We start from the raw sequence: 27,283 nt of genomic DNA, 5'->3' as shown, positions 1-27,283 counted from the left end.
AAGGGAACACCAAGATAGCGAATCGGCAATGATGTCTCCCTAAATCCCGTCATGTTTAGTAACTGATTCCTGCAATCTCTAGTGATGCTCCCCCCCCCCCCCCAAGATAATTGAAGATTTTTCTCTGTTCAGATGGAGATCAGAAAAGGAGGAGAATGACATCATAGTACTCAACACCGCTGAAATAGAAGCAACCTCTGCTCTCACAAAGGTCATAAGATCGTCTGCAAACACAAGATGAGAAATCTACAAGGGTTTACATTTGGGGAGGAGCTTAATTTTATTCTCCACAACAGATTCGATATGCATCATGATTGACAAGGCTTCCATAGAATGGTGAAAAGGTAAGGTGACATTGGGTTGTTGAGATTTTGGTGTCTTGACTTCTGATGATGGACTGCTATATGGGTATTTCGGTAAATTTCTTGTATAGGGTTTTGCTATAAATCTGTAACGAGAGTTCTTTCTTTGTATTGAAAATCTGAGAGAGGTGTGAGGAACGAGCGACTGTAACCCTATTCTCCATTGATGGTGAAACAGATCTCATCTCACCGTGGACATAGGCAACCTTGCCGAACCACGTAAATCTTTGTGCGCATTGTGTGATTGTGTTTACAATTTCCATTCTTCTCTGCATCGTGTTAGGTTTTCACAGATAAGTCTCCTTGTCGAATCCCACACATCCCCTTAAAGTTTCTTGCAGGGCTACCATTCAAAAGCATCGAGAACATAGCTGAATCTAAGCAAGTCCTAACCCATCCAATAAACCTTGAGGAAAATCCCATTTTGGCCATGGCTTCAAAAAGAAAGCTTCTACTAAGCATGTCATAGGCCTTGTGGAGGTCAATTTTAAGGATAGCTGTGGGGAGTGAATTTTTCTAGTCCATACCTCTCAAAATGTGATGACAAATTAAAATGTTATCAGTGATAGATCACCCTTTGATAAAGGCCGATATTTTTGTTGATATTTGTCGTGTGAATAGGGTTCTTTTGATCTTCTGGCCATATAATTTCAACATTATCCACTTTATCACGTGGCAAATATTAGGGTTATACTAGAGAAACTCTGTAGTCATACCAAACTAGAAAAAACTTTTCTACTTAATTTTTTTTTCTCGATTTTACTCACTAACCAAATGCCTAGTTTGCACTCTGCAGCACTGGTAAAATATTACTTTGAGATTTCCAAAATTTCTTGGGTCAATGTCAGTTAAATAAGAACAGGAATGGAAACTTAAAAAAATTCTGCAAATTCTCCTAAGTAATTGCATTAATAAACTGTCGGTTCACTAGCCTAGGAAATGGAGAATCTGGAAAAAACAAAAAAAAAGTGTAGCTCAAATCTTCTCAGGATCTCAGTTATAGGTGGGCTCCACACGTATTTAGTGGGCAAAGAAGATATTAATCCTGCTTTTGGTTCCTTTCCCCACCGCTTAATTTGTATCTCTCACAAAAGGTCTTGATGACTCATCCCACAAATTCTTATCGGTTAATCTTTTGTGGTGGATCAATTACTATTGCAAGATTAAAATTAAGAGAATTTGTAACGCAATGACATAAAATAAAATAAAAAAATTTGTAATTTTTTGTTCTTAACTTGTCTTTTTATCTTACATAAAGAGTTTGTGTCCACACTGCGTTATATTGACATCTTAAAGAGTAATCTGTGTAGATTAATGCTGAAACAGGTAGGAGATTGCAGATTTTAATAGATAAGCTAATGTCAGATATGATTTTCTCAAAGGAACAAAAAAAAGGGAGAGGGAGAGGGAGAGGGAGAGGGGGGAGTGTAGAAGAAGTAAAACAATAGCCTTATAGCTTGACAGCTTGGATGAAAACAAAGAAAAGAACATGACTAAACTCATCACAAAAATAGACAATAATAAAGTGGGAAGCAGTTTTCTATACGCGAGTGCGGTCTACACCAGCACTCCCATGTGTCTATCTCTCTCTTCATTAATACAAGGGGACAGAGATGTCTTTTCACTTGGGGAAGAGAGAGATAGACTCATGGGAGTTCTGGCATAGGCCACATTCCCAGACAGAGAACTTTTTCCCTAATAAAGCTGAGCTCTTTTGGGAAATTTTGAAGCTCCTTTAGTAACAAAAATCCAACTATAGGGTCAATTCTCATTAAGAACGTTTGTGTTATTTGCGAATGGACATATCCTTTCTTGTAGGTGTAAAACAACCCACAGGGTGAAAGGAGTTGTTTTGCACATGTATCACCATCTCTATGCTAATCTTGGGATCAGGATCGTCTCTAGGGAGAGCCCAGTGCCCAGGGGGCATCCAATGGTTGAGTTGTGCCGCACACATCTCAACACACACCTAAGGATGTGTGCGGTATAACCCAATGGCTGGCAGCATCCTAGGCATGTTGGGCTCCCCGGAGACGCTAAATTCCTAATCTTATCACTTGGGGTGGGAGGACCAAATATGATATTGTTTCCGCATCATGATGAGACAATGTTATAATTTTCTCATGGGGCCATTAAACCTTATTTATCTTTTCTTTTCTTTTTTTTAAACTTTACTTTTGACATTGATTATTAGTGGTGAGAAGCAAAAAATTAGGTCAGAGAAATGTGTAACACATAAAAACATGTGGTAGAGAAAATAAAATTGTTGGAAGACCTTGCTGACTCTTGTCTAACTTGCCTTATGGGAGGGGAAAAAGACCTTAATGACTTTGATTCAAGATCCAAAACCATACTTTAAAAACTTGACTACATTGAGTCAAAAGGAAAATAATCAACCCAACGTGAATCCCACTCTAAAAGCAGAAAGCGAAAAAGCAGCCTCATAGGCTCAATCCATCCAGAATGTGTTATTTTAGCTCTCCTTTCCTGGTGGAGGGTGTAAAAAGTAGGGGTGGAAGTTTGGTCCTCACAGCCAGAGCCCACCCTGAGCCCAAAAAGAGCCCAGTTTGATATACATTGGCCTTGAGGGTGTGTTCTCATGGCATTGGAGGTCAGATTCTATATATATCACGTATCCATCATGGAGTCTTTTTGTTGGAATCATTGTGCGAATTAGATTCTTTCTTCAATGCTTTTGTCTTTACATCTTGGTCTTCGCTCTCCCTCTTCCCTTCCCTGCAACCCCGCCATTATTCCTCCCCCATCCTCACACTGCCTTTGTTCCAGAAGTGAAAATAGGGCATTGAAAGCAGAATCTTATTAATAAACACATGATGTGCTTAAGGAAATCTCAAAATTAGGCGTCTTATGGAGACGACAGTTTGAACACAGATGATTTTTGAGACCTTCTCTTCAATTTCAAGTTGTCACATGAAAGGATGACAAAATTTTTGAATATTGAATAACTAGGGAATAGTTTGGAACCTTGATCCACAATATCTAGCTTTCAAACTCAATTTCATCATACGCTCAATCTCACATTTGTTGGCATTTTTCGAATTCTTTCATCATGGTCTGTTGCCATGTGGCAAACCAAATGGGCCCAAATTTTATGGATAAGTAGATCCCATGGTCTGTTGTTCACACTTCAATTTCAGTTAAGATGAAGCTTTATTTTGCCACTTGGTCAATTCTATTTTGGCTAATATTTGTCGTGTGAATAGGGTTCTTTTGATCTCCTATCCATAAAATTTCAACTCTATAATCTATACATTTTATCACATGGTAAATATTAAGGTTATACTAGAGAAACTCTTTACTCATGCCAAACTAGAAAAATCTTTTCTAAATTTTTTTTTTCTTCTGGTTTTACCCACTAACCAAATGTCTTGTTTGCACTCTGCAACATTTTTAAAATTTTACTATGAGATTACCAAAATTTCTTGGGTCAATATAAGTTAAATATGAACAAGAATGGGAAATTTAAAAAAATTCTGCAATTTGCTCGAAGTAATTGCAATAATAAACTTTCGATTCAGTAGCCTAGGAAATGGAGAATCTATCTCAAAGAAAACAAAAAAAACCAAAAGTTTAGCTCAAATCTCAGCCATAGGTGGGCTCCACACGTATTTAGTAAGCAAGGAAGATATTAAGATGATGCCCCTGAGGTCCCCTTGATGAGCCTATACGAGTCTACCCATGGGCTACTCCTGCTTTTGGTTCCTTTCCTCACCACTTTGTATCTCTCACAAAAGGTCGTGAGGTTGCTTTTGGTAAATGACTCATCACACAATACCAGTAGACAGAGACTTGTGCCACAGTTTTCTCTTTTCATCCCACAAATTCTTGTCGGTTACTAAAGCAATATTGAAATTAAGAGAAATTGTAATGCATTGACATAAATACATGACTAAACTCATCACTAAAATAAGCAATAATAAAAGCTGAGCTCTTTTGGGAAATTTTGAAGCTCCTTTTAGTAACAAAAATCTAACTTTAGGGCCAGTTCTCATTAAGGAATTGTTTTGCCCATGTATCACACCACCTCTTTACTAATCTTGTCACTCGGGATGGGAGGGCCAATAAGATATTGTTTCTACGTGATAATGAGACAATCTTATATTAATTTTTTCATGGGGTCAATTAACTTTATTCACATTTTCTTTTCTTAAAAAAAAAAAAATGCTTTACTTTAGAAAATGTTTATCAGAGAAATGTGTAACACACATCAACACATTTAGTAGACAAAATAAAATTGTTTGAAGACCTTGTTGACTCTTGTCTAACTTAACTTGCCTTATGGGAGGAGAAAAAGACCTTAACGACTTTGATTAAAGAGGAACGATCTTCAAAATCCAATGTGAATCCCATTTTAAAAGCAGAATGCGAAAAAGCAGCCTCATATAGGCTCAATCCATCTAGAATGTGTTATTTTAGCTTTTCTTTCCTAGTAGAGGGTGTAAAAAGTAGGGGTGCAAGTTTGGTCCTCACAGCCCGAACCCATTCTGAGCCGAAAAGAGTCTAGTTTGAGATACCTTGGCCTTGAGGGCGGGTTAGGGTTGAAAATCTCTAGTCTTGAGTCAGAGTCGGGTTGGGCCAAGGTTGAGGTCTTAAGCTGAATCAGGTCCGGTCTGACTCGGCCCAACCAACCATGACTCGGTTAGATACGCCCAAACCCGACCTTGTCTTCTTCTTCTTTTTTTTGAGTTCTTTCCTCTTCTTTCTTCTTTTTCCTCTAGAGCCACCCCGATTCAAAATGTCAGAACACCAATCGGATAAAAAATGTCTTCTTTTTCTTCTTCTTCCCAGCCTAGCCAACCCATGCATCTCCCTTACCCCACATGGTTAGGGCCAATCAGTGTCAGCCCGATCTAACCCTAAGGGTGGGTTCAGGTTGGATTTTTCTGATCCTGAGTCAAAGCCGGGCCCAACTAAGACTGTCAATCGGTTCGATTTTGGTTATTTGGTTCTATTCAAGAAACAAAATGAAGAAACCAAAATCGAACCAATAATAGTAATAAATTTTCAAAACTGAAACCGATTTGACTCGATTCGATTCGATTTTATTTTATTTTATTTTAAACGGCGGATTTCGATTTTAAATTGACACTCTTAAGGCCAGCTACAGCCGCTACAGGGATTCAGGGTTGGGTTGGATTTTAAGAGGCGCTAACTCGACTCCTCTACTTCCATCCTACTTCCGTGAGCTAGGATCGTGACACCTGGCCTAATAAATATCTAACGGTTAAGAATCTTTTAAATTCAAATTAAAGTGAATTTGGGAGGGAGAAGAGAGAGACTCCCTTAATTACCTGTTTCATTCCAAACCAGAACCAGTCGGTTCACTCTTTCCAGAACCAAAACGTATCATAACACCAAACCAAGAGTTAGGGTTCATTTGTTCATTCATTTAAGAGAACTTTCCCACTTCGGCTTTCTTCTTCTTCCACAGAGGCGATTGAGACCAGACACCTGAAACGACTGAAACCATTCCTTCAAATCCCTACCCCCGCCAGATTTTCAGTTTCACGAGGTTCCCTCGCCTGAGGAACCACTGAAACCAGACAGGAAAACCAGATGAGAAGGGACCAAGGAAGAACAATAGAAAGAGAAAGCAAATCAATGTGACCAGACTATGTCAACCCTAATCTCCTTTAAGATAGAGAGAACAGTTCCAAGATCGAAACAAAAGTACAATGATAACACAAGGGAAGGAGACTAAAAAATTTGCAGGAATCAACATATTTTGATTCTCAAACTGCAATCAATGTGACTAAGAGCGATGCAGGAGAAAATTGGGGGGAAATTAAATGAAAATTTCAATCTCCGAGTTCAAGCAACGGACATTGAAGGCGAGAGCCGTATCACATTTTCGACTACACTCTTTTCCCTTTTGTAAAAATCTAAACTATTGAAAACCATGCTTTTCTCTTCCAAACTTTTTATTGGTTGGTCAGAATCAATTGCAAATTTCAGCGGTTTTCTTCAATTTATCTTCTTATTGACTCAAAACCCATGATCCAAATTTAGGTCTGTACAGATCATGATTAAAATGTTTGTGGTTCAATCTAAGAAGAAGACAAAAAACAAGAAAATATATGAATTTGGATAACTTTTGTTTGGGTTTTGATTTGGGAAATTTTTGTGAGATTCATACCAGATTATGTTTCTCAAAAACTAAACCCTATTAGGCTTTCGCTGTTTCACTTTGACTCCTTACAACAGAGGGAGAAAGCCCCAATAGTATGTACATTCAATAGGTATTAAGCACAGAGAGGGAAGAAGAGGCAGATCAGAAAGGAATTGATAGCTACGAACAGAACAGATCTTAGTCTAAAGTTCTGAACTCTGAAGAAGAGGATATCGTCTTCTGTTGTCCCGGCCTCCAATGATAAATTGAATAATTTAATGGATTCTTCTTCTTCTTCTTTCTTTAGTCTTTACCATTTCTCCCTCGATTCACCATTAAAGAAATTCATAGTCTTCAAAGTCTCAAGTCTCTTCCACCCAAAAACGAAATGGGCAAAACATAAAGAAGAAGGAACAATAGAAAAGGGATGAAAGGAGAAGAGGAGAAGGGAGAAGTTTCTTCGTCGGCCGAGAGCTTGGTGGAGAATATGACAAATGAGCTCAGTAGAAGAAGAAGAGGAGAAGTGATTAGAGTTTCCGGGAACCCTAACTCTCGATTGGAAGTAGAGTGAGCAACAAGGGTCAGGCAGCTCGGTGTAGGGAGAAGTTTCTTCGTCGGCCGAGCAGCAGGGGATTTGAAGGAATGGAGTTCAGAGATGGCAGCTTGATGGAGAAGAGGAGAACTGAGCTTGGTGGAAGAAGAAGAGGATAAGTGATTTGGGATTTTTGGTAACCCTAACTACTCTCGATTGGAAGTAGAGTCAGCCGAATCCGGTTTGAGAGTCAGTGAACCGATCGATCGAGTGGGTTTACAATGGTTTAAGTGACTTATCCCATCTCCCAACCGTTTTTCACTTTAATTCTAAAAACACAATCTTGCAACCGTTAGATGGTTGCCAGGCCAGGTGTCACCATCACAGAGCTTAGCAGTAGGATGGAAATACCAGTCTTGGAAATAGAGGAGTCGAATCCCGCTAACCTGACGCTGTTGCAGTCTCAGTAAAAAGAAGGCGTGATCTTCTTTGTTTTTTGGATTTTAAAAGGCGCCAACTTCACTGCAATTTCTATATGTGAAACACGATTTTTAATTCCAAAGAGGGTGGGTCCCTTTCAACCTCTGTAATTCATTCTTATAATAAAGTTCAGAAAAGAAACTTGATATCTTATGTAGTAGTAAGAGCATAAAATTAATTAAGCTAACTAAACAGAATCAAATTGTTCTCTGCCGCATGCGATGGCGTCTTACATTTTTCTATTGGAAATAGTTTTTGTTGTATGGGCTGTTTTCACAACTGTAAGCCCAACTACTGCAACTGAATCATCATCATCATCATCATCGTCAGAAGAAGCCAAGGCTCTACTCAACTGGAAAGCCAGTGGCTACAACTTTTCTGATTCCTGGGATGCAAATGATACAAGCCCGTGTGATTGGGAAGGAATAACATGCAACACAGTTGGAAGAGTTACAGTGATAATCCTATCTTCTTACCAAGTATATGCTGAGCTCCACAAGTTGAATTTCTCCTCTTTCCAATATCTACTCCATCTCGATCTCTATGATAATGGATTTTCTGGAACCATCCCAGATGACATCGGTATGCTTTCCAAACTCACCTATCTTGACCTGTCTTTCAACAAACTTTCGGGCCAATTGCCTTCTTCACTAGCTAATCTTACCCGATTAACTGAGTTGGATGTTTCTTATAATCTGCTCATAGGAGAAATCCCTCCTGCCATAGGTAAGTTAATCAACCTCATCGATCTCTACCTCTACAACAATAATTTCAACGGCTCAATACCTCCTGCCATAGGCAAGTTGAGCAACCTCACCCGTCTCTACCTCTTTAACAATAATTTCAACGGCTCAATACCTCCTGCCATAGGTAAGTTGAGCAACCTCGCCCATCTTTACCTCTTTAACAATAGTTTCTACGGCTCAATACCTCGAGAAATAGGAAACCTCAAAAATCTCAATTATTTGGACCTATCAAGTAACATGCTTTCAGGTTCAATACCTACATACATGGGGAATTTGAAACATCTGACTGGATTGTGGCTAGCTGAAAACAACTTTTCAGGTTCAGTACCTACTACACCAATCGGGAATCTTAAGAATCTCTCTACGTTGGACCTGAGTAACAATATGTTTACTGGTTCAATACCTACTACAGCAATCGGGAATCTTAAGAATCTCTCTACGTTGGACCTGAGTAACAATATGTTTACTGGTTCAATCCCTATGGAAATTGGAGATATGGAACAACTGACGTTTCTTAATCTCAGTCACAACAAGCTTTCAGGTTCAATACCTGAACATTTGGGGGAACTCAATTTTTCTGATTACATTACATTGGACTTGTCTTACAATGATTTAGAGGGCGTTGTTCCTGATAAAATTGCTTCTCAAGCACCATGGGAGGCATGGAAGAATAACAAAGGTTTGTGTAGTAATTATTGGGGTCACTCATCATGTAAAACCAGAGAGAAAAGGCTTAAAGTCAAGATCTCCATTATCATATCTCTTTCTAGCACCATATTTGTTGTTGCACTTGTAATTGCTGTTGTGCGGTTCTTCTTCAGGCAAAAGTCGATAAATCTCAACACTGATACAACAAGAGCACACAAAAATGGAGATATATTTTCCATATGGAATTACGATGGAACAATTGCATATAGTGACATCATGGAAGCCACAGAAGAATTTGACATCAAATATTGCATTGGCACCGGAGGTTGTGGAAGTGTTTACATAGCAAAGCTACCTACAGGGAAAGTAGTAGCTGTGAAAAAGCTTCATCACCAAGAAGCAGAAGTAAAAGCTTATGTGAAGAGCTTCACTAATGAGATACACGTATTAACAAGAATACGACATCGGAACATTGTGAAACTTTATGGGTTTTGTTCCCATCCGAAGAGCAATTTTTTAGTTTATGAATACATAGAAAGGGGAAGCTTAGCTTATGTGCTTGGAATTGAAGCAGAAGCCGTGCAATTGTATTGGAGAAAACGTTTAAATGTAATCAAAGGGGTCGCTAATGCTTTGTCATACTTGCATCATGACTGCACGCCACCATTGATTCATCGGGATATATCGAGCAATAATGTATTATTGGATGCAGATCTCGAGCCTCATGTCTCAGACTTCGGAACAGCTAAATTTCTAGATCCTGATTCATCCAACCGCACTTTACTTGTAGGTACATATGGATATATTGCTCCAGGTAACTTATCGTACATTTATCATTTTTCCAAGCTTATATTTATTATGTTATGTCAATTGGTGACCTATATATACCACCCACTAGGCATACTGGGTTGAGGACTGGACCGGTTTTCAGAACATTGTTTTGTATGGTATACATACATATGTGACACTATGGATTGTCTTCACTTTTACAGTTTTACCCCTTGGGTAATTAAGCATATTACTGTTTTCTTTGTTTGAGTGGAAGTATTCTTGCTTAGAAATTATCCTTTAGGAGTGTACTTGGTGGATTAGGTTGAATAGAATACGGGTTGGTTAATGTCTCTAACTCAAATCCAATGTTGGGCCCATCTGAAAATCAATTTCTCAGTCCAAGTATCCACTCCTTTACATGTATACCCATGCGAAATGTAATCCCACAATGTTCACTGGTCGGCCCAAGCCCAAAGTCCATTTATCTTATAACGTGCTCAACCAGCCACACACTAGCTGGTCTACTTTGGTAAACTCTCAGTCTAGCTTCATTTATATTCCAATAGTACTATAGAATTGGTAGAACAGTCCACCAAGGCACCAACACATAGAAGCTATGCTCCTTTTAGAAATAACTCTATATTTTTTTTACAACTCCTAAGGATCAAACAGGCCTATCAAAAAATCTATCTTCCAAACAATCAACAAACTACTACCTAGGGGTGTAACTATAGCCCTGAGTCCCTGACGGTCCGAACCTGTCCTGGCCCGCCCTGAGCTCAAATAGGGCCTGAGCTGAGTTAGGGCTGGGTTGGGTTAGGGTTGAGCCGGGCCTGCTCAACCCGACCCTATCTTTTTCTTCATTGTTCTTTCTTTATTTTTTTGTTCTTCTTCCTCTTCTTCCTTCTTCATCTTCATCATTCTTTCTTTCTTTATTCTTCTTCTTCTTCCCAGCATAGCCCTCCCATGCACCTCCCTTCCCCCCCATGGTCAGGGCCAATTAGGGTCAGCCCGATCCGACCCTAAGGGCGGATCAGGGTTGTATTTTCTGGCCTTGAGTTAGAGCCGGACCAAGCCTGGGCCCAGTTAAGGGGACTCAAGGTTGGGCTGGGGTTTTAAAAGTCCGACCCAACCCGACCCTATTGCAGCTTTACTGCTACCCCTTAGTTGAATTTATTGGTTTGATGATTACCCTTTTTATTTTCTGCAAAAAAAAAAAAAACAAAAAAATATATGCTACCCACGTTGTTGTCAAATATTGCATATTTCTCTGATTGATTTATCTTTGAATCTGAATAGTCTTATAATATTATTTGAAGAAATTGAATTTTTTTTCTTCTCTTTTTCCTCCTTTTCAGAGCTTGCTTATACAATGGTTGTGACTGAAAAATGCGATGTTTATAGCTTTGGGGTACTGGCACTAGAGACAATTATGGGAAGGCATCCAGGTGAATTCATCTCTTCATTATCATTGCCAAATGCAAAAGATGTAATACTAAAGGATGTGTTAGACCCACGTCTCTCTCCACCAACAAAATTGGTAGCACAAGATCTAACTTTCTCAATGATGCTTGCAATTGCATGCTTGGACACCAATCCAAAATCTCGTCCAACTATGGAATACATTTCTCAAGAACTAAGAAATCCTTTGAACCTTCACTCCAGACTTTCTACATAATTCATTTGCGGCTATTAAGGAACCTCGAAATTAAGTCAGATCCATGAAACTTCATGGAAGTTGATCTTATATTGCTAAGGTGTTTTCCTTATTATTTATTGTTAGTTACTTTCTTAAATTAAGGCTTTTTTTAATTTTTATTTTTGGTGTGTTCCTAAGTTGAACCTTTGTAAGAACATTTTTTAGTGTGTTCCTAAGTTGAATCTTTGTAAGCACATTGTTGCCTAGTGTTAAATATATAAAAAATCCATAGAACTTGTTCTTTAGAATGGATTATAGTTTGCAATCAATATGTTATCATAAAGCTTTATTGCACAAATAGTTATTTTATTCCTTCTCGAAAAGCATGACCATTTTCTACCAAGAACGCTCATATTACTAAACCAAATGATGCTGATTAGTTTTGAAAAAATGAATGCCGGCCATTGGAAATGGAGAAAACTTAATGGCAGATTTTTTTTCTTCTTCTTTGGATCGGGGAATAAACTCATAAATCATGCAGGTTTATTATCATCATAACAAAGTTTATTTATGATAAAGTTCAATATTGTGATTTCAACCCCCAAAAAAAAAAAAAGTTTAATATTGTGATGGACTTTATTACAATGAATACGATTTATTTTCTTAATGTTGTGCCCTCTAGCTAGACACGATCAACGTACTAGAAAGGGAACTATTGGTTGAGCTATAAGAAACTCACAAAGTCTTAGTCTCACAGTATGAACAGAGAGCTGCTGCAATAGAGCTTGAAAATATTGAGGGATTAGGTTTTCATATGTGTATAATTCACTAAAGCTGCGTTTGGTAACATTCTGTGGAACCTGTTTCTCCATTTTTTTGTTCCGCAATATATTGATTTTTAGTCTTTTCTCTCTGTTTTTACATTGGGGAACCCAATTGTCTTGGTCCAAGTAAACGACATCCTTGCTAGTAATTGTGATTCTCTTTGCTTGCCTCCAACTCTTGATGAAATTAAGCATACGGTTTTTTCTCTTGGCCCGCTCAAAGCCCCAAGTATCGATGTTTTTCAGGCCTGTTTCTTCCAGAAATTCTGGAAAGACATTAAGTATCATCTCTCACAGTTCATCTCTAACTATTTTTCTTCCCTATCCATACCATCTGCTATCAATCATACTTTGATCTGTCTTATTCCCAAGTTTGACTCTGCTAACCATCTGGGTGATTTCAGACCTATTAGTCTGTGTACAGTGACCTATAAAATTATTGCAAAAATCATTGCCCATAGACTTAAACCCCTTCTTCAAATTTTTTATCTCACCTTTCCAAGGTGCCTTTGTGCATGGCAGGCAAATTTCTGATAATATCATTATTGCACAAGAAGTTTTTCACTTCCTCAACCATAAACGAGGACGGGAGGGTTTTATGGCTATTAAGATTGATATGTCTAAGGCTTATGACCAAACGGAATGGTCTTTTTTTACCTCAATTTTTAAATACCTTGGGTTTGGCCGTCGTTCCTATGATCTCATCTCACACTTAGTCTCTTCTACTTCTTTCTCTGTTAAACTGGAAGGCAGCCACTTTGGTCTGTTTAGGGGCACGAGAGGACTGAGACAAGGGTGCCCTTTAAGTCCTTATTTGTTCATAACTGGTATAGAAGTCCGATCTCATCTTCTTTCTGCTTAATTACAGGGAATTACACATTTTTCATGGAATAAAAGTTGCTAGGGGTGCTCCTGAAATTACCCATCTGTTCTTTGTTGATGATATATTTATCTTTTGCAGAGCTTCTGATGAGGATTTACTAACCATTAAGGCAATATTGGATCTATTCTCTGATTTGTCGGGCCAACAGCTTAACTTAACTAAGAGTAGCCTGTACTTTAGTAAGAATGTTTCGGATTCTGGGAAGTCCAGACTTAGTTCTATTCTGGGCATCCCTCCTATGAATCCTGATTCTTTATACCTTGGTACACCACTATTCCCTCACAAATCCAAAGTTAAACAACTTAAGCCTTTGGTTAAAAGAATTAATTGCAGGCTTTCTTCTTAGATATCTAATAGCCTTTCCTTTGCAGGACGTGGAGTACTTATAAAATCTGTTTTAAGTTCCTACCTGCTTATCAAATGAGTTGTTTCTCTTTTCCTAAACTGATTTGCAGGAAAATTGATTCCATTAGTTATAATTTCAGGTGTGGTGGTAACAATAATGGTAGGAAAACTTCCCTGGTGTCTTGGAAAAAATTATGTTCTCCTATTTATTTGGGAGGTTTAGGATTTCGCCATGCTCGGCTGCAGAACCAAACCCTCCTCCTTCGTTTAGGGTGGAGATTATTAACTGATAATCACTCTGTTTTGGCTAAAGTTCTCAAGGCTAAATATTTTCCCCACACCTCCCTTTTTTATCCCCGTACTAAGTTGAGGAGGGGATCTTGGACCTGGAACAGTATCACTAAAATTATCCAACCCCTCAAATCCTTTTGTTTAAAAAAAATAGGGAATGGTTGTGACACTTATTTCTGGACTAATCCTTGGATACCTTCGATTCCGACCTTTACTATGAAACCGGCTGAATCCCAGAGGACCTATCCTGAAAAGGTTAGCCTTTTTATACATGCTTCTACTTGGAATGAGGGGTTACTTAGGAGTACGGTCCCTACTTTTCTTACTAATACTCGTAGCATCCCTTATTCTGACTCTGTTGACACTTGGTGGTGCTCTCTTTCTAAAGATGGGCGGTTTAGTACAAAAAAAGTGGCAAATTTTCTTTCTTGTTCAAATTTATATGATTTTTCTTGTACCACATGGTGGAAGTTTTTTTGGAAATTTATTCTTCACCCTAAGTTTAAAATTTCTTCTAGCGTATGCTACATGCAGGGATTCCAGTTAAGGATTTTATTTCAAAATGGACTCAGGTCGATCCCACTTATACTCTCTGTGGCACTTGTAATGAGACCCTCTGGCATAACTTCCTCTCCTATGATTGGGTTAAACATATCTGGGCAGCTGGTCCACTAGGTCTGAGGACGGAATTCATTTCTTTCCCATCTATCAGACATTTCTGCATCTCTACTTTTCTTAGCCGACGGCTTGATAAGACTTCCCTCATTTGGTTTTTTTCTGTTTTTATAATAACTTGTTATGTTATTTGGTTTGTTAGAAACAATTATGTTTTTAATTCTGTTAAGCCAGATCCTTCCGCTGTGGTGCGAAAGATTGAGCATTGGTTGCTGGATCTCCATCTAGCCCCCCCTTTAATTAATTTGGATTTTATGTTACATTTTGAGACGCTTGTCTCATCATGTCCTAATACGCTTTTACCTACTTTAGATTTTCCTAGTTTGTTATGCGCAGGGTTTGATCCCAGAGACATAGGAGATATAGATTACTTTGGCTGGGCTTTTTGCATTTGTTAGATGGCAAACTCATTTTGTTGGCTGCAGGACAGATTAAAACCAACCATAGTCTAGAACCGGAGTTAACTAGAATTCTCTACGGTTTGGACCATGCCACCATGAGAGGTTTGAAGCTGAAAGAAGTTTGGTGTTCTAATCAAGCGCTACCAGGACTTCTTCCAACTTCATCCCACTGTCCCTAGCCTTTTGAAGTCCTGAACCTTCTTTTGCAAATAGTGGACCGAGTCAAAGGAGTGTCTTTTAAAACTTTCCCTCAATCATCAGTTCGTAACTGGCTTAAGCATTATGTTAGGCTCTCTAAAAGCACTACTACTTGCTGTCTCTTTGATTCCTGTATACATTTGCCATCGTAATCTTATAAAATTTCTTTTCTCATCAAAAAAAAAAAGAAAAAAAGTAAACGACATCTTATGTTTTACCAAAAAAAAAAAACGACATCATGTGCTAGGCTAAATTTAAAAATGGGGCAAGCCAAATTAGATATTGTCAAATTATCTCTAATCTATTAAGGGCCAAATTAGACCCTAAACCAAATGACGTCTAATTTCAGGTCAAAAATCAAACTTGAATGCGTGTCTAACTTGTTCCTATTGTATATGATATTTTATTTATGAGCAAATTACATACACCCCCTGTAGTTTGAAACAAAATCAAAACATCTCCTCTAGTTTCACTTTTACAAAAAAAACCCTAATGGCTCAAAGTTTTTTAAGTAAAAAGATCGCTTTACCCTTTTAGTTCGACCTATTTTAAATTTCCATTTTACCCTTATTCTAATTCTTCTCCTCAAAACCCCCCAAAAACGAGTTAGGGTTTCATCTTATGTGATTCCTAATGGGCTTGTTTTGTTGCCATTTCTGTTCATCTTGGCCTTCTTGTTCTCTGCTCCTCTGTATTGGCTTGTGGGTTTGAATCGGAGCTTCACTGCTTTCATGTATTTTCTGCTACTGATATGGTTGATTCTGTACATGGCTAACTCGGTTGTGGTTTGTTGCACTGCTCTGGTGTCGAATTTTATAGTTGGGAATTCTGTGATTTCAGGGGTGATGGGTTCGTTCTTTTTGTTTTCTGGGTATTTCATACGGAAGAGTGGAATGCCAAAGTATTGGGTTTTTATGCATTATATATCTCTGTTTAAGCATCCGTTTGAAGGGTTTTTGATAAATGAGTTTTCTGAGAAGGGGAAGTGCTTGGAATACTTGCTTGGTGAGTGTGTAATGAGTGCAGAGAATGTGTAGAATTGGATCGATATAGCAATGCGAGGAGACACGGATGATTTAACGTGGTTCGGTGAAACACTTACATCCACGGACAGAACACTGAAGTTTCATTCATACAACAAAACTCATACACCCAAACTCTTAAATACAAAAACACTTCACAACGGTCATATTCCTTCTTAAGGAATAAACCTCAACGGATATATCCCAACCAACAGCATTCAATACTCCCCCTCAAGTTGGGGCGAAGATATCAATAGAGCCCAACTTGGCTAAAATGGAATAAAAGTGATCTTTTGATGTAGCTTTGGTAAATATGTCCGCCAGCTGAGTTGCACTTTGAACATAGGAAGTTTCAATAATCTTGTTCTGAACTTTTTCCCGGATGAAATGACAGTCGACTTCTATGTGCTTGGTTCGTTCATGGAAGACAGGATTTGAGGCAATGTGCATTGCAGCTTGGTTGTCACAAAATAATCTAATCGGAGTCTTTGGCTCCATGCCGAGATCTTGAAGGAGATATTTTACCCATATCAATTCACTGGTTGTAGATGTCATTGAACGGTATTCGGCTTCTGCACTAGATCGAGCCACCATGTTTTGTTTTTTGCTTTTCCAGGTGACAAGATTTCCTCCTACGAAAGTACAAAATCCTGTAGTAGACTTTCTATCAGTTGGATTTTCGGCCCAATTAGCATCTGAGTATCCAAGGATATTGTTATGATTGTTTTTCTTCATCCAAATCCCCCTTCCAGGAGAGGATTTTAGGAAACTCAAAATTCTATTTACAGCTTCCATGTGACCCTTTTTTGGAGCATGCATGTATTGACTTACAAGACCAACCGCATAGGCAATATCAGGTCTAGTGATTGTAAGGTAAATTAATCTTCCAACTAACCTTTGAAACTGACCAATATCTTCAAGGGGATCACCATCATTCATTCTAATTTTGGATTGGTGATCAATAGGAGTACAAACAGGTTTAACTCCTAATTTTCCTGTTTCTTTTAATAAGTCAAGAACATATTTTCTTTGAGAAATGAAGAGACCCTTTTTGGAATAAGCAACTTCAATTCCAAGGAAATACTTCATTTTTCCAAGATCTTTGATATCGAACTTCTTTCTCAAGTACATTTTTAGATTTGAAATGCTATTTTCATCATTTGCAGTGACAACAATGTCGTCAACATAGATTAGGACAACTGTGATTCCTGAAGAGCTTCTTTTTGAAAACATGGATGAATCAACAACACTTCTTTTAAATCCATTACTTGTTAGGACCAAGCTTAATTTAGCATACCAGGCTCTAGGCGATTGTTTAAGCCCATATATAGCCTTTTTCAATTTACAAACAATATCCGATCTGAGCTCTTGGGGGTGTCCTGGAGGAAGCTCCATATAGACCTCTTCCTTTAGGTCCCCATGTAAAAAGGCATTTTTCACATCCATTTGCATTAAGGGCCATCCATTGTTCACAGCTATGGACATTAGGACCCTAATAGTATTCATTTTCGCTACTGGAGTGAAGGTTTCCTTGTAATCCACTCCATATGTTTGAGTGAAGTCTTTAGCAACAAGCCTAGCCTTGTACCTTTCTATGGTACCATCACTGTTATATTTAATTTTATAGACCCACTTGCATCCTACAGTCTTCTTTCCTTTGGGAATTTTTACAATTTCCCATGTGTTATTTTTATCTAGAGCTTGAAGCTCTTCTTGCATTGCTTTCCTCCACTTGGGATGAGAATTGGCCTCAGAAAACTTAGTAGGCTCCTTATTACTCTCAATGGTGGTAAGAAAAGCAACATGATCAGAGGAAATTTGGTTGTACCCAACATAGTCTTGAATGGGAAAGGAGACTGTGTGATATGTGTAGAAATCTTGAAGTCTAGAGGGAGGTCTAGAAATATGGGTTGACCGACGAACTTCTTGAGTTTCGGAGTTCTCCTGGGTTTCTTGAGGAGGATTGACCTCAATAGTGTCAAGATGACTATGCTCTTGTATATGCTCTTGTGCAACAATAGGTAAAGGAGTAAGATCATAGTTAAGGTCATTTAGATTCTCCCCCTGACTCCTACTGTAAGGATCCTTAAAGTAGGAGTCATTTTCCACAAAATGAACATGATGCAAAATATATAACGTATGACGAAGAGGGTCATAGCACTTGTATCCCTTTTTTGTAGAGGAATATCCAAGGAACACACATTTGGTAGCATGAGGGTCTAATTTGCCACACCCTTCCTTATAGACATAGCAAGGACACCCAAAAACACGAATATGTTCTAAATTACATGTTTTTTCCAAGATCTCCATTGGAGATTTGTAAGTTAGAACACGACTGGGTATCCTATTGATTAAATGGCATGCAGTTAACACAGCATCAGACCAATATTCTTTTGGCATATTTCTTTAAAATAGGAGGGATCGGGTGACTTCACGCAAATGGCGATTTTTTCTTTCTGCAATACCATTTTGCTGGGGAGTCCCAACACAAGTGATTTGATGTATAATTCCTATTTCTTTTGTGTAGTCACTAAAAAGATGATTGATATATTCAGTACCATTATCAGTTCGAAGAACCTTTATGTGAGCACTAAATTGGTTAAGGATCATACAAGTAAATTCCTTGAAAATGATCAAGGCTTCAGATTTATGTTTTAGCAAATAAATCCAGGTAGCACGAGATTTATCATCAATGAAGGTAATAAAGTATTTGAACCCATCTCGTGATTCTACCGGGGCGGGTCCCCATAAGTCAGAATGTACTAGGTCAAACAAGGCATCCGATTTATGAAAAGATTGAGTAAAGGGAAGTTTAGTTTGTTTAGCAAAACGGCAAATGTCACAACTATGAGAATTAAAACCATTTAAAGGAAATAAAAGGTTCAAGATTTTATCTGAAGGATGTCCAGTTCGAAGATGCCAAAGCTTGCAATCTTTTTGCTCTTTTGATCTAGCCTAAAGAGCATGAGTGGGTTGTTCCAAGAGGTATAGGCCATGTTGAAGGTAACCATCACCAATCTTCATCCTCGTGATCCGGTCCTGAAAAATGACCTTATTTGGAGAGAAAATAACATTGCAATTCAAGGAGTTAGTAAGCTTACTAACAGATAACAAATTTGAAGGAAATGATGGTAGAAATAATGCTTCTGTGTCAGAAGAAAAAATGTTAGTGTACCCTTTTCCTTGAATAGAGATAATAGATCCATTAGCCACAATCACAGATTGTTTTGAGGGAATTTTTTCAAGTTGTGAAATGCAATTACTATTGCCTGTCATGTGGTCTATGGCTCCTGAATCAACAACCCATGAATTAGAATTATTTGAAGTAAAATGAGCATAAGGTTTACCATTTTCACGAGCTAATGAGGAATGAGAGGCTATGGAAGGAACACTGGTGGGAGTGCTAGCCGATGGCTGCTGGGTAAGCTGTTGCAGAAGTTGAGTCAGAAGCTCAATCGAACTTGGGGTGTTACATGCTGCAGTTTGAGCCATATTTTTTTCTCCATTGATCCGCGCAGGTCGAAGATGCGGATGCAAGACCCAACATCTGTCTTTGGTATGCCCCGTTCCTTTGCAATGATCACATTTGAAGAGGGGTCGGTTCCCACGACCTCTTCCTCGGCCTCTTGAACTATTGAAATTTCTCCTTTCATTTCCTTGTTTGTGTTCGGTTACCCCAGTATTGGCAATTAAAGCACTGTTTTCACGAGCACTATCGGAGATACGAGAAGGGAGATTCATAACTTGTTTCCGGATTTCTTCTTGTTGAATAATAGCACAAACATTTTCAAGAGTGGGAAACTCAATACTCATAAGAATCTGACTGCGAAGTTGCTCATACTCTGGTTTAAGACATGCAAGCAGTTGAAAGATTTTATCATGCTCCTCTTGAGTCTGTAAAACCTTTAAATCTGTTGTGGGAGGACGATAAATACGCAGCTCTTCCCATTTTCGTTTTAACAGGCCAAAGAGATCAATAAAGGACATATCACCTTGTGTAATCAAGGATATTTCTTGTTTTATTTGAAAAATCCTAGAGGCATTATTTTGCTGACCATACATGGATTTTATTGAATCCCATAAAACTTTAGCATTGTCAGCATATATGAAGATTTCGCACACAGTAGGTTCCATGGAATTTAGAATCCAAGACATGATCATTTGATCATTTGCTTGCCAATCATCAAACTTGGGATCGGTGGCAGCAACAGGAGCTATTTTCCCATTAACATAACCAATTTTACCTCGACCACATAAGGCCAAGGAAGCTACCCGTGACCATGGTAGATAATTCAAGCCATTCAAAAGAATAGAGGTGAGCTTGATACCTGTATTGGTTTCATGTCCGGAAGAATCGGCCATTTGAAAGAAAAAACTGAGGCAAAATTGAAAAAGAGCTCGTCCCAGTTCCACGCTCTTGAACTCGTTCCAAAAAAACAACTTGGTGGAAGGGCAATCTTTGTCTCTTGCACCAAAGGAGAGTTCTCTGTTATAGTGTTAGTTCCAAACATAAAGAAGTAAAAGAAAGAAGGAGCTCAAGAGTGCAGCTGTCAAGAAAGTCAAGACACGTTAGAGGTGAGTTCCAATAAATAAATAAATGGGAAGGGAGTTCCCAGGTCATTAACAAAGAACTTGACCTTTGAATTTGAAAAAAAATTCTGAATTGCTCCTTCAACGTAAGAACCTAATTTTTTAATTTGAAAAATTCTGAATACCTCCTTCAACGTTTTGCAGTTAGAAGCACAAATGAATAAATAATTCTTCAACAGAAGTGTCTCAGTTGCAGGAGGAAATTCCAGTGATTTATAGATACTGCTCTGATACCATGTAGAATTGGATCGATATAGCAATGCGAGGAGACACGGATGATTTAACGTGGTTCGGTGAAACACCTACATCCACGGACAGAACACTGAAGTTTCATTCATACAACAAAACTCATACACCCAAACTCTTAAATACAAAAACACTTCACAACGGTCATATTCCTTCTTAAGGAATAAACCTCAACGGATATATCCCAACCAACAGCATTCAATAGAATGTGATGAGGGAAGAAGGGTTTGGGGAGGAGATTAGATGGAGAAATGTGGTGATCATGGTTTGCTTCATCTTGGTTTACAGATTCGTCTCCTATGTTGTCCTTAGGTGTAGATGCTCTTGCAGAAGTATCAAGGGAAGCCTTGCTTGAATCAATCATGTCACATGGTTGTTTGTTGAAAGAGAAAAAGACATCGCATAAGAGGAAGTAAGGGAGGGAGAGAGCGAGCTTGTAGAAGAAGCTTTAAGTGCCAAATGTCCTCAAAGATTGTTGGAGGGAAGATGAATCTACCGGAGAGGACAATGGAGCAGTGCACGGTTTGGGGATTTATAGCAATAGCAGCATCTTCAATTTTCTCTCGTCAATAGCAGCAGCGGTGGCGGCGACCACCGGCGATGATTTCTAGCAGTAGCAGCAGTAGCAGCACCGACGATGATTTCTACCAGCAGCACCACCACCAGCGTTGATTCTCGTCTTCGTAGTTCGTAGGAGAAGAAAGGGAAAGGTAAAGAAGATGAAAATGAATGTTATTTGGGAGAGAAGGCTTAGGCTACCCTTATGTCTCATAAAGGTAAAATGGCCCAAGAGATAAATTGAAGGGTAAAATAGGGTTTTTGAAAATTTTATTTACACTTGACGGTAGGGGTTTATTTGTAAGCTGTCTACAAATCTAGGGAAGCACGTAAACAGTTAAACTAGGGGGTGTTTTGATATTGTTTCAAACAACAGAGGGGTGCATGTAAATTTCTCTTTATCTATTTAATTTTGGGTAAAGTACACCTGTGGTGCTCAATCTTTGTTAAAAGGGCTTTCGAGGTATCCATTATTTCGAAAAGGACGTTTAGGATGCCTTATTGATTTAGTCATACTCCAAATTAAATATATTTTCAAATTTACTCTCTCAATCCCATTCCCAACCATCACCTGCCTGTCCTTTTTTTAACCCTAACCTGAATTATCACCAATGCCACGGCCACCACTTCATGCCTTCATCCCCTACAAGAGGGGAAGCAAAGAGTGACCAAGTTGGAAAGAACACTGAAAGAGGTTGGAATGGGGCCTGTGAGACCGTTGTCACCTATCCGTAGGACTTGAAGACTAGTGAGGAAGCCGAGTTGTGGTGGAATCGGTGTAGTGAGTTAGTTCGAGAAGAGAAACAGAGAGATGTGAGATTAGAGAGTTGAGGTGGGATGGGGCCTCTGAGTAGGTTGGAGGAGAGGTCGAGGTGGAGCAAGCAGGGTAAGTGACCGAGAAATGGAGAAATTGACCCGACGATTGACGAGTCAGACAGGTTGAGACCGATCACTCCAGACGATCCATCACTAGAAACTCCTGTACAACTCTACAAGTACAGAAATCTGTGTTCAATGAACGATTCCTTCACCTTCCAAAGTACTTTAAGAGTCGGTGACTCATCTCGAGACTCAAAACCCATTAACAGAAGCAGCACAAGAACAGATAAAATTGCCATCCTTATCGTCATCTCTGCAGAAGCTGAAGAATCTCTCAATCTCAACATTTTTCTATATATAACCAACACAGAGTCCAGAGAGAGTTCATGAAAAGTGATTTAATGAATAAAGCTTCTTCTAACTGTAAACCCATCGCTTCCACTGCATGAATGGATTGAACTGCAGAATTGAATTCCTTCGTCTCGTGGGTTGTAGACTATTGACCAATATAGTCCTTCTTAAGGACTCTTTTTATTACAAATATACCACTGTAACTGATTCATATCTTAGATATTGAAATATAATTAATTACCTATTTTAATACAGACAAATTATATGCTTGGAAGGTTTTACGTCTCGTTTAGCGAGAAAATGCGTGGTTTTGGGCACAGGGAAGGGATGGGCAGGGGTAGGGGCAGGGAGCATGGTATGGTGGGGTGAGGTTGCATGGGAGATCAAGGTGGTGTTGCAGGGATGAAGTGGTGGCCGCGGTGTTGATGAAGGGAGGTGATTATTGAGAGTGGAATTGAGAAGGGTAAATTTGAAAATATATTTAATTTAGAATATGACTAAGCCACCCCAAACGTCATTTTAAAAAAAAATGAGTACGTCAAAAAAAATTCCTTTTAACAAATATTGGACAACTCAGATGTATTTTACCCTTTATTTTTTAATATGGGAGGGCATGTACCTCGAGTTAATAAATCTTTGTTTTTGAATATATTGATAGAAGGAATATATATACAAAAATATTGGAGATAATTTCTCCTTTGACTAAGCTATTTGATAGAGAGATTGTCTCCTTTGTCTATGCTAATTGAGAATATGATTCCTTTAGTGTAAGCTAATCATATCGTTGCCTACCATATATACAATGTAAACAAAAGGAGAAGGTAACCAAGGATAAGGGATTAGATGTATAGGTGGATGGGCAGGTAGAACCGATAATAGTTTTTCTTTGTGTTTTGTTATTTTTTAATGTTTGTTTTAACATTTTTCTGGTGGAGGGTGTAAGAAGAAGACCATTGTGATCTTGAGTCTCTGACTTGACCACAAATTTGAATTTTTCAAATGCAAGGAAAGATATTGTATTCTTTGTTGGGTACTTATGCGTTTTAAAGAAAGTTGAGATGAAAGAATTTGAAATCGAATTGAGATCAAATATATGCTTATGGGTTGGGTTGGGTTCTGTTTTGAGTGCATAAGAATGAAATTGTTTCCGATGGCGTCGTTCATTGTATTTGTATCTGTATTGGAAATAGTTATTGTATGGGCTACTTTCATCGCCGTAAGCTCTGCAACAATAGAGGAAGTAGCAGCTAAATCATCATCACCAGAAGCCAAGGAAAGCTAGTGGAAACAATTTTCCTGGTTCCTGGGATTCAAATGATACAAGCCCATGTCATTGGGATGGGATAGCTTGCAATACTGCTGGAAGAGTAACAGAGATAAACCTATCTTCTTACTTCGTATATGCTGAGCTTGGTAAGTTGAACTTCTCCTCTTTCCAATATCTTGTCCATCTCAATCTCTATCATAATGGATTGTTTGGAACCATCCCAGACGACATCGGTATGCTTTCCAAACTCACCAATCTTGACTTGTCTTTGAACAATCTTTCGGGCCAATTGCCCTCATCACTAGCTAATCTTACCATATTACTTCAGTTGGATGTTTCTAATAATGTGCTCCAAGGGGAAATCCCACCTACCATAGGTAAGTTGAGCAACCTCAATTTTCTCTCCCTCAAATACAATGGTATCAAAGGCCCAATACCTCAACAGATAGGAAACCTCAAAAATCTCAATCAATTGGACATGGGAGTTAACTGGCTTTCAGGTTCAATACCTGCACAGATTGGGAATTTGAGAGATCTACAATTGTTGCACTTAGAGAATAACATGCTTTCAGGTTCAATACCTGCACAGATGGGGAATTTGAGAGATCTACAATTGTTGCACTTAGAGAGTAACATGCTTTCAGGTTCAATACCCACACAGATGGGGAATTTGGGAAATCTTACGGAATTTTGGCTAAGTGGTAACAAGCTTTCAGGTTCGATACCTACAGAGATGGGGAATTTGAGAAATCTAATAGGATTGTGGCTAGATGGTAACAACCTTTCTGGTTCAATACCTACCCAGATAGGGAATTTGAGAAATCTAACTGATTTGTGGCTAGATGGGAACAAGCTTTCAGGTTCAATAATACCTACACAGATGGGGAATTTGAGAAATCTACAAAGGTTGCACCTACAAGGTAACATGCTTTCAGGTTCAATACCTACAACAATTGGGAATCTTAAGAATCTCTATGCATTGGACCTGAGTAACAACATCTTTATTGGTTCAATCCCTATGGAAATTGGAGATATGGAACAGCTGACGCTACTTAATCTCAGCCACAACAAGCTATATGGTTCAATACCTGTCCAATTGGGGAATCTCAATTTCGCTAATTACATGGAATTGGACTTCTCCTACAATGATTTAGAGGGTGTTGTTCCGGATAAAATAGCTTCTAAAACTCCACTGAAAGCATGGGAGAATAACAAAGGTTTGTGTAGTAATTATTGGGTTCCCCCATGTAAAAGCAGTGGGACAAGGCCGAAAGTCAAGATTTCTATTATTATCTCTTTTTCTAGCACTATATTTGTTGTTGCACTTGTAATTGTTGCTGTCTGGTTCTTCTTCAGGCAAAAGTCGAAAAATCTCAACCCGGATACAACAAAAGTACAAAAAAATGGAGATATATTTTCCATATGGAATTACGATGGGACGATTGCATATAGTGACATCATGGAAGCCACGGAAGAATTCGACGACAAATATTGCATTGGCATTGGAGGTTTTGGGAGTGTTTACATAGCAAAGCTACCTCTAGGGAAAGTGGTAGCTGTAAAAAAGCTTCATCGCCTAGAAACAGAAGATAAAAGTTTTGAGAGGAGCTTCACTAATGAGATACACGTATTAACAAGAATACGACATCGGAACATTGTGAAACTTTATGGGTTTTGTTCCCATCCGAGGAGCAAATTTTTAGTTTACGAATACATAGAAAGGGGAAGTTTAGCTTATGCACTTGTAAATGAAAAGGAAGCTGTGAAATTGGATTGGAAGAAACGCTTAAATATCATCAAAGGGGTCGCTCACGCTTTGTCATACTTGCAACATGACTGCACACCGCCCTTAATTCATCGGGACATATCGAGCAATAATGTTTTGTTGGATGCAGATCTCGAGCCTCATATCTCCGACTTTGGTATTGCTAAATTTCTAAATCCTGATTCATCCAACCACACTATACTTGCAGGCACATATGGATATATTGCTCCAGGTATTACAATCTATTCATCCTTTTTTCATGCTTATAATTTTAAGAAACGCTGATATTGATTTTGAACTACTCAATAATTTTTAACCCCCCAAAAAATTCAAGAACTCACCATGCAGAATACTTGTGATCGATATAAATTTTAGGTGTGACTTGTAAGTCACCATTGGACCTTGATAGGGCACATAGAAAGATGGGCCAATATCTAATGTGAAGTTGGTCCAAGGCCCACCTAGATGAACCTAGAATTAATTGCTTCAATATATGAAGCCCATCTTTAGTCTAATTTATGGGCCAAGAAGAAGTCTTGTTGGGCAGCTGCTATAGGTAGGGATGTAAACGGATCGGATTCGGTTCGGATAGTGCTATATCTGCATCCGCATCCGATTAGCTTTCGGATGGATTCGGATAGTGCTTATCAGATATGGACACGGATACGGATCGGATATTTTATCCGTTTACATGTAAATATAGCTTTTCGGATAGCTATAGCCTATCCATATCCGTATCCGTTTAGCTTTCGAACGGATTCGGATAGTGCTAAACAGATACGGACACGGATACGGAAACGGAAACGAATTTCAGCTATTCATTTACATCCCTAGCTATAGGGTGCTAGGAATCAACTCAGTCAAGCTTAAGTGCACAAAATGGCCTATGCCCAAAACAATTAGGTTTATAATCTACCATCTTAGTTCATTTTTTTCCTAATTTTCATTATTTTTCTTGTATGTTTTTTATTTTTAATCAAGTTATTCATTATGTCAAGGGTCAATTGGTGACTTGCGAGTCACCAGGTTTCCGAGGTCAAGGGCTGACCTCAATAGATTTGACAATATTTTAATAGGGACAAACAAGCCTACTAAGAAAGAAAAAAAAAAAAAAGAAGCTTAAAACACCAAACAAGATTACCAACAAAGTGCTGCCTCCTGTTGAATTTCTTGGTTTGTTAATTATTCCCCCTTTGGCTTCTCCCATTGTTGTCAAATATTACATATTTCTAGAATCGGTGTTCTTTGAAAATGAATGTTCTCATAAGATTATATAAAGAAAATGAATTTATTTTTTTCTCATTTTCAGAGCTTGCTTATACAACGACAGTGACGGAAAAATGTGATGTTTATAGCTTTGGGGTACTAGCACTAGAGACAATTATGGGAAGGCATCCAGGTGAATTCATCTCTTCGTTATCATTGCCAACTACGAAAGACATAATATTAAAGGATGTGTTAGACCTACGTCTCCCACTACCAACACAATTGGTAGCAGAAGGTCTGACTTCCACAATGATGCTTGCAATTGTATGCTTGCACATCAATCCAAAATATCGTCCAACTATGCAATGCATTTCTCAAGAACTAGAAAGTTGTACGAACCCTCGTTACAATCCTTCTACATAATTTCATTGTGGTTATTAGGGAACCTCAAAATGAAGTCAGATTCATAAAGTTTCATGAGAGTTGATCTTATATTGCTAAGGTGTCTTTCTTATTATTAAAATATTGTTAATT

The 27,283-nt window shown here is 38.5% G+C and overlaps 2 protein-coding genes across 3 annotated transcripts in view; both read left to right on the top strand.

Moving 5' to 3' along the window:
• LOC122659071 (MDIS1-interacting receptor like kinase 2-like) overlaps positions 1 to 11,347 on the top strand; it is a 15,286-nt gene extending 3,939 nt beyond the window's left edge. The window contains exons 3-4 of the mRNA XM_043854225.1: positions 7,757 to 9,712; positions 11,028 to 11,347. Of these exons, the coding sequence (XP_043710160.1) occupies positions 7,757 to 9,712; positions 11,028 to 11,347 (2,276 nt within the window). The remainder of the gene's footprint in view (positions 1 to 7,756; positions 9,713 to 11,027) is intronic.
• Positions 8,436 to 27,283, top strand: LOC122657450 (probable leucine-rich repeat receptor-like protein kinase At1g35710). Of its 2 annotated transcripts, XM_043852154.1 has the most exons (3): positions 8,436 to 8,482; positions 24,699 to 25,775; positions 26,853 to 27,283. In XM_043852154.1, exons 2-3 carry the CDS (start codon positions 24,704 to 24,706, stop codon positions 27,170 to 27,172), a joined length of 1,392 nt encoding a protein of 463 aa, XP_043708089.1. In that variant the 5' UTR covers positions 8,436 to 8,482; positions 24,699 to 24,703; the 3' UTR covers positions 27,173 to 27,283. The 2 variants fall into 2 exon arrangements, with proteins under 2 accessions (XP_043708089.1, XP_043708088.1); XM_043852153.1 differs by lacking the exon at positions 8,436 to 8,482 and having other exon boundaries at positions 24,656 to 25,775.

The sequence above is a fragment of the Telopea speciosissima genome, chromosome 4, assembly GCF_018873765.1.
Source record: "Telopea speciosissima isolate NSW1024214 ecotype Mountain lineage chromosome 4, Tspe_v1, whole genome shotgun sequence".
NCBI classification, from domain to species: Eukaryota; Viridiplantae; Streptophyta; class Magnoliopsida; order Proteales; family Proteaceae; genus Telopea; species Telopea speciosissima.
Note: the sequence above shows the minus strand (reverse complement) of the source record. Positions and strands in the feature narration are given on the sequence as shown.

What these genes read in the sequence shown, in the direction of transcription:
- LOC122657450 (XM_043852153.1), top strand. Translation starts at nt 24,659, where the DNA reads ATGGGGAATTTGAGAAATCTACAAAGGTTGCACCTACAAGGTAACATG. An exon ending in ATATGGATATATTGCTCCAG is followed by an intron (nt 25,776 to 26,852) that starts GTATTACAATCT and finishes TCTCATTTTCAG; the next exon opens with AGCTTGCTTATACAACGACA.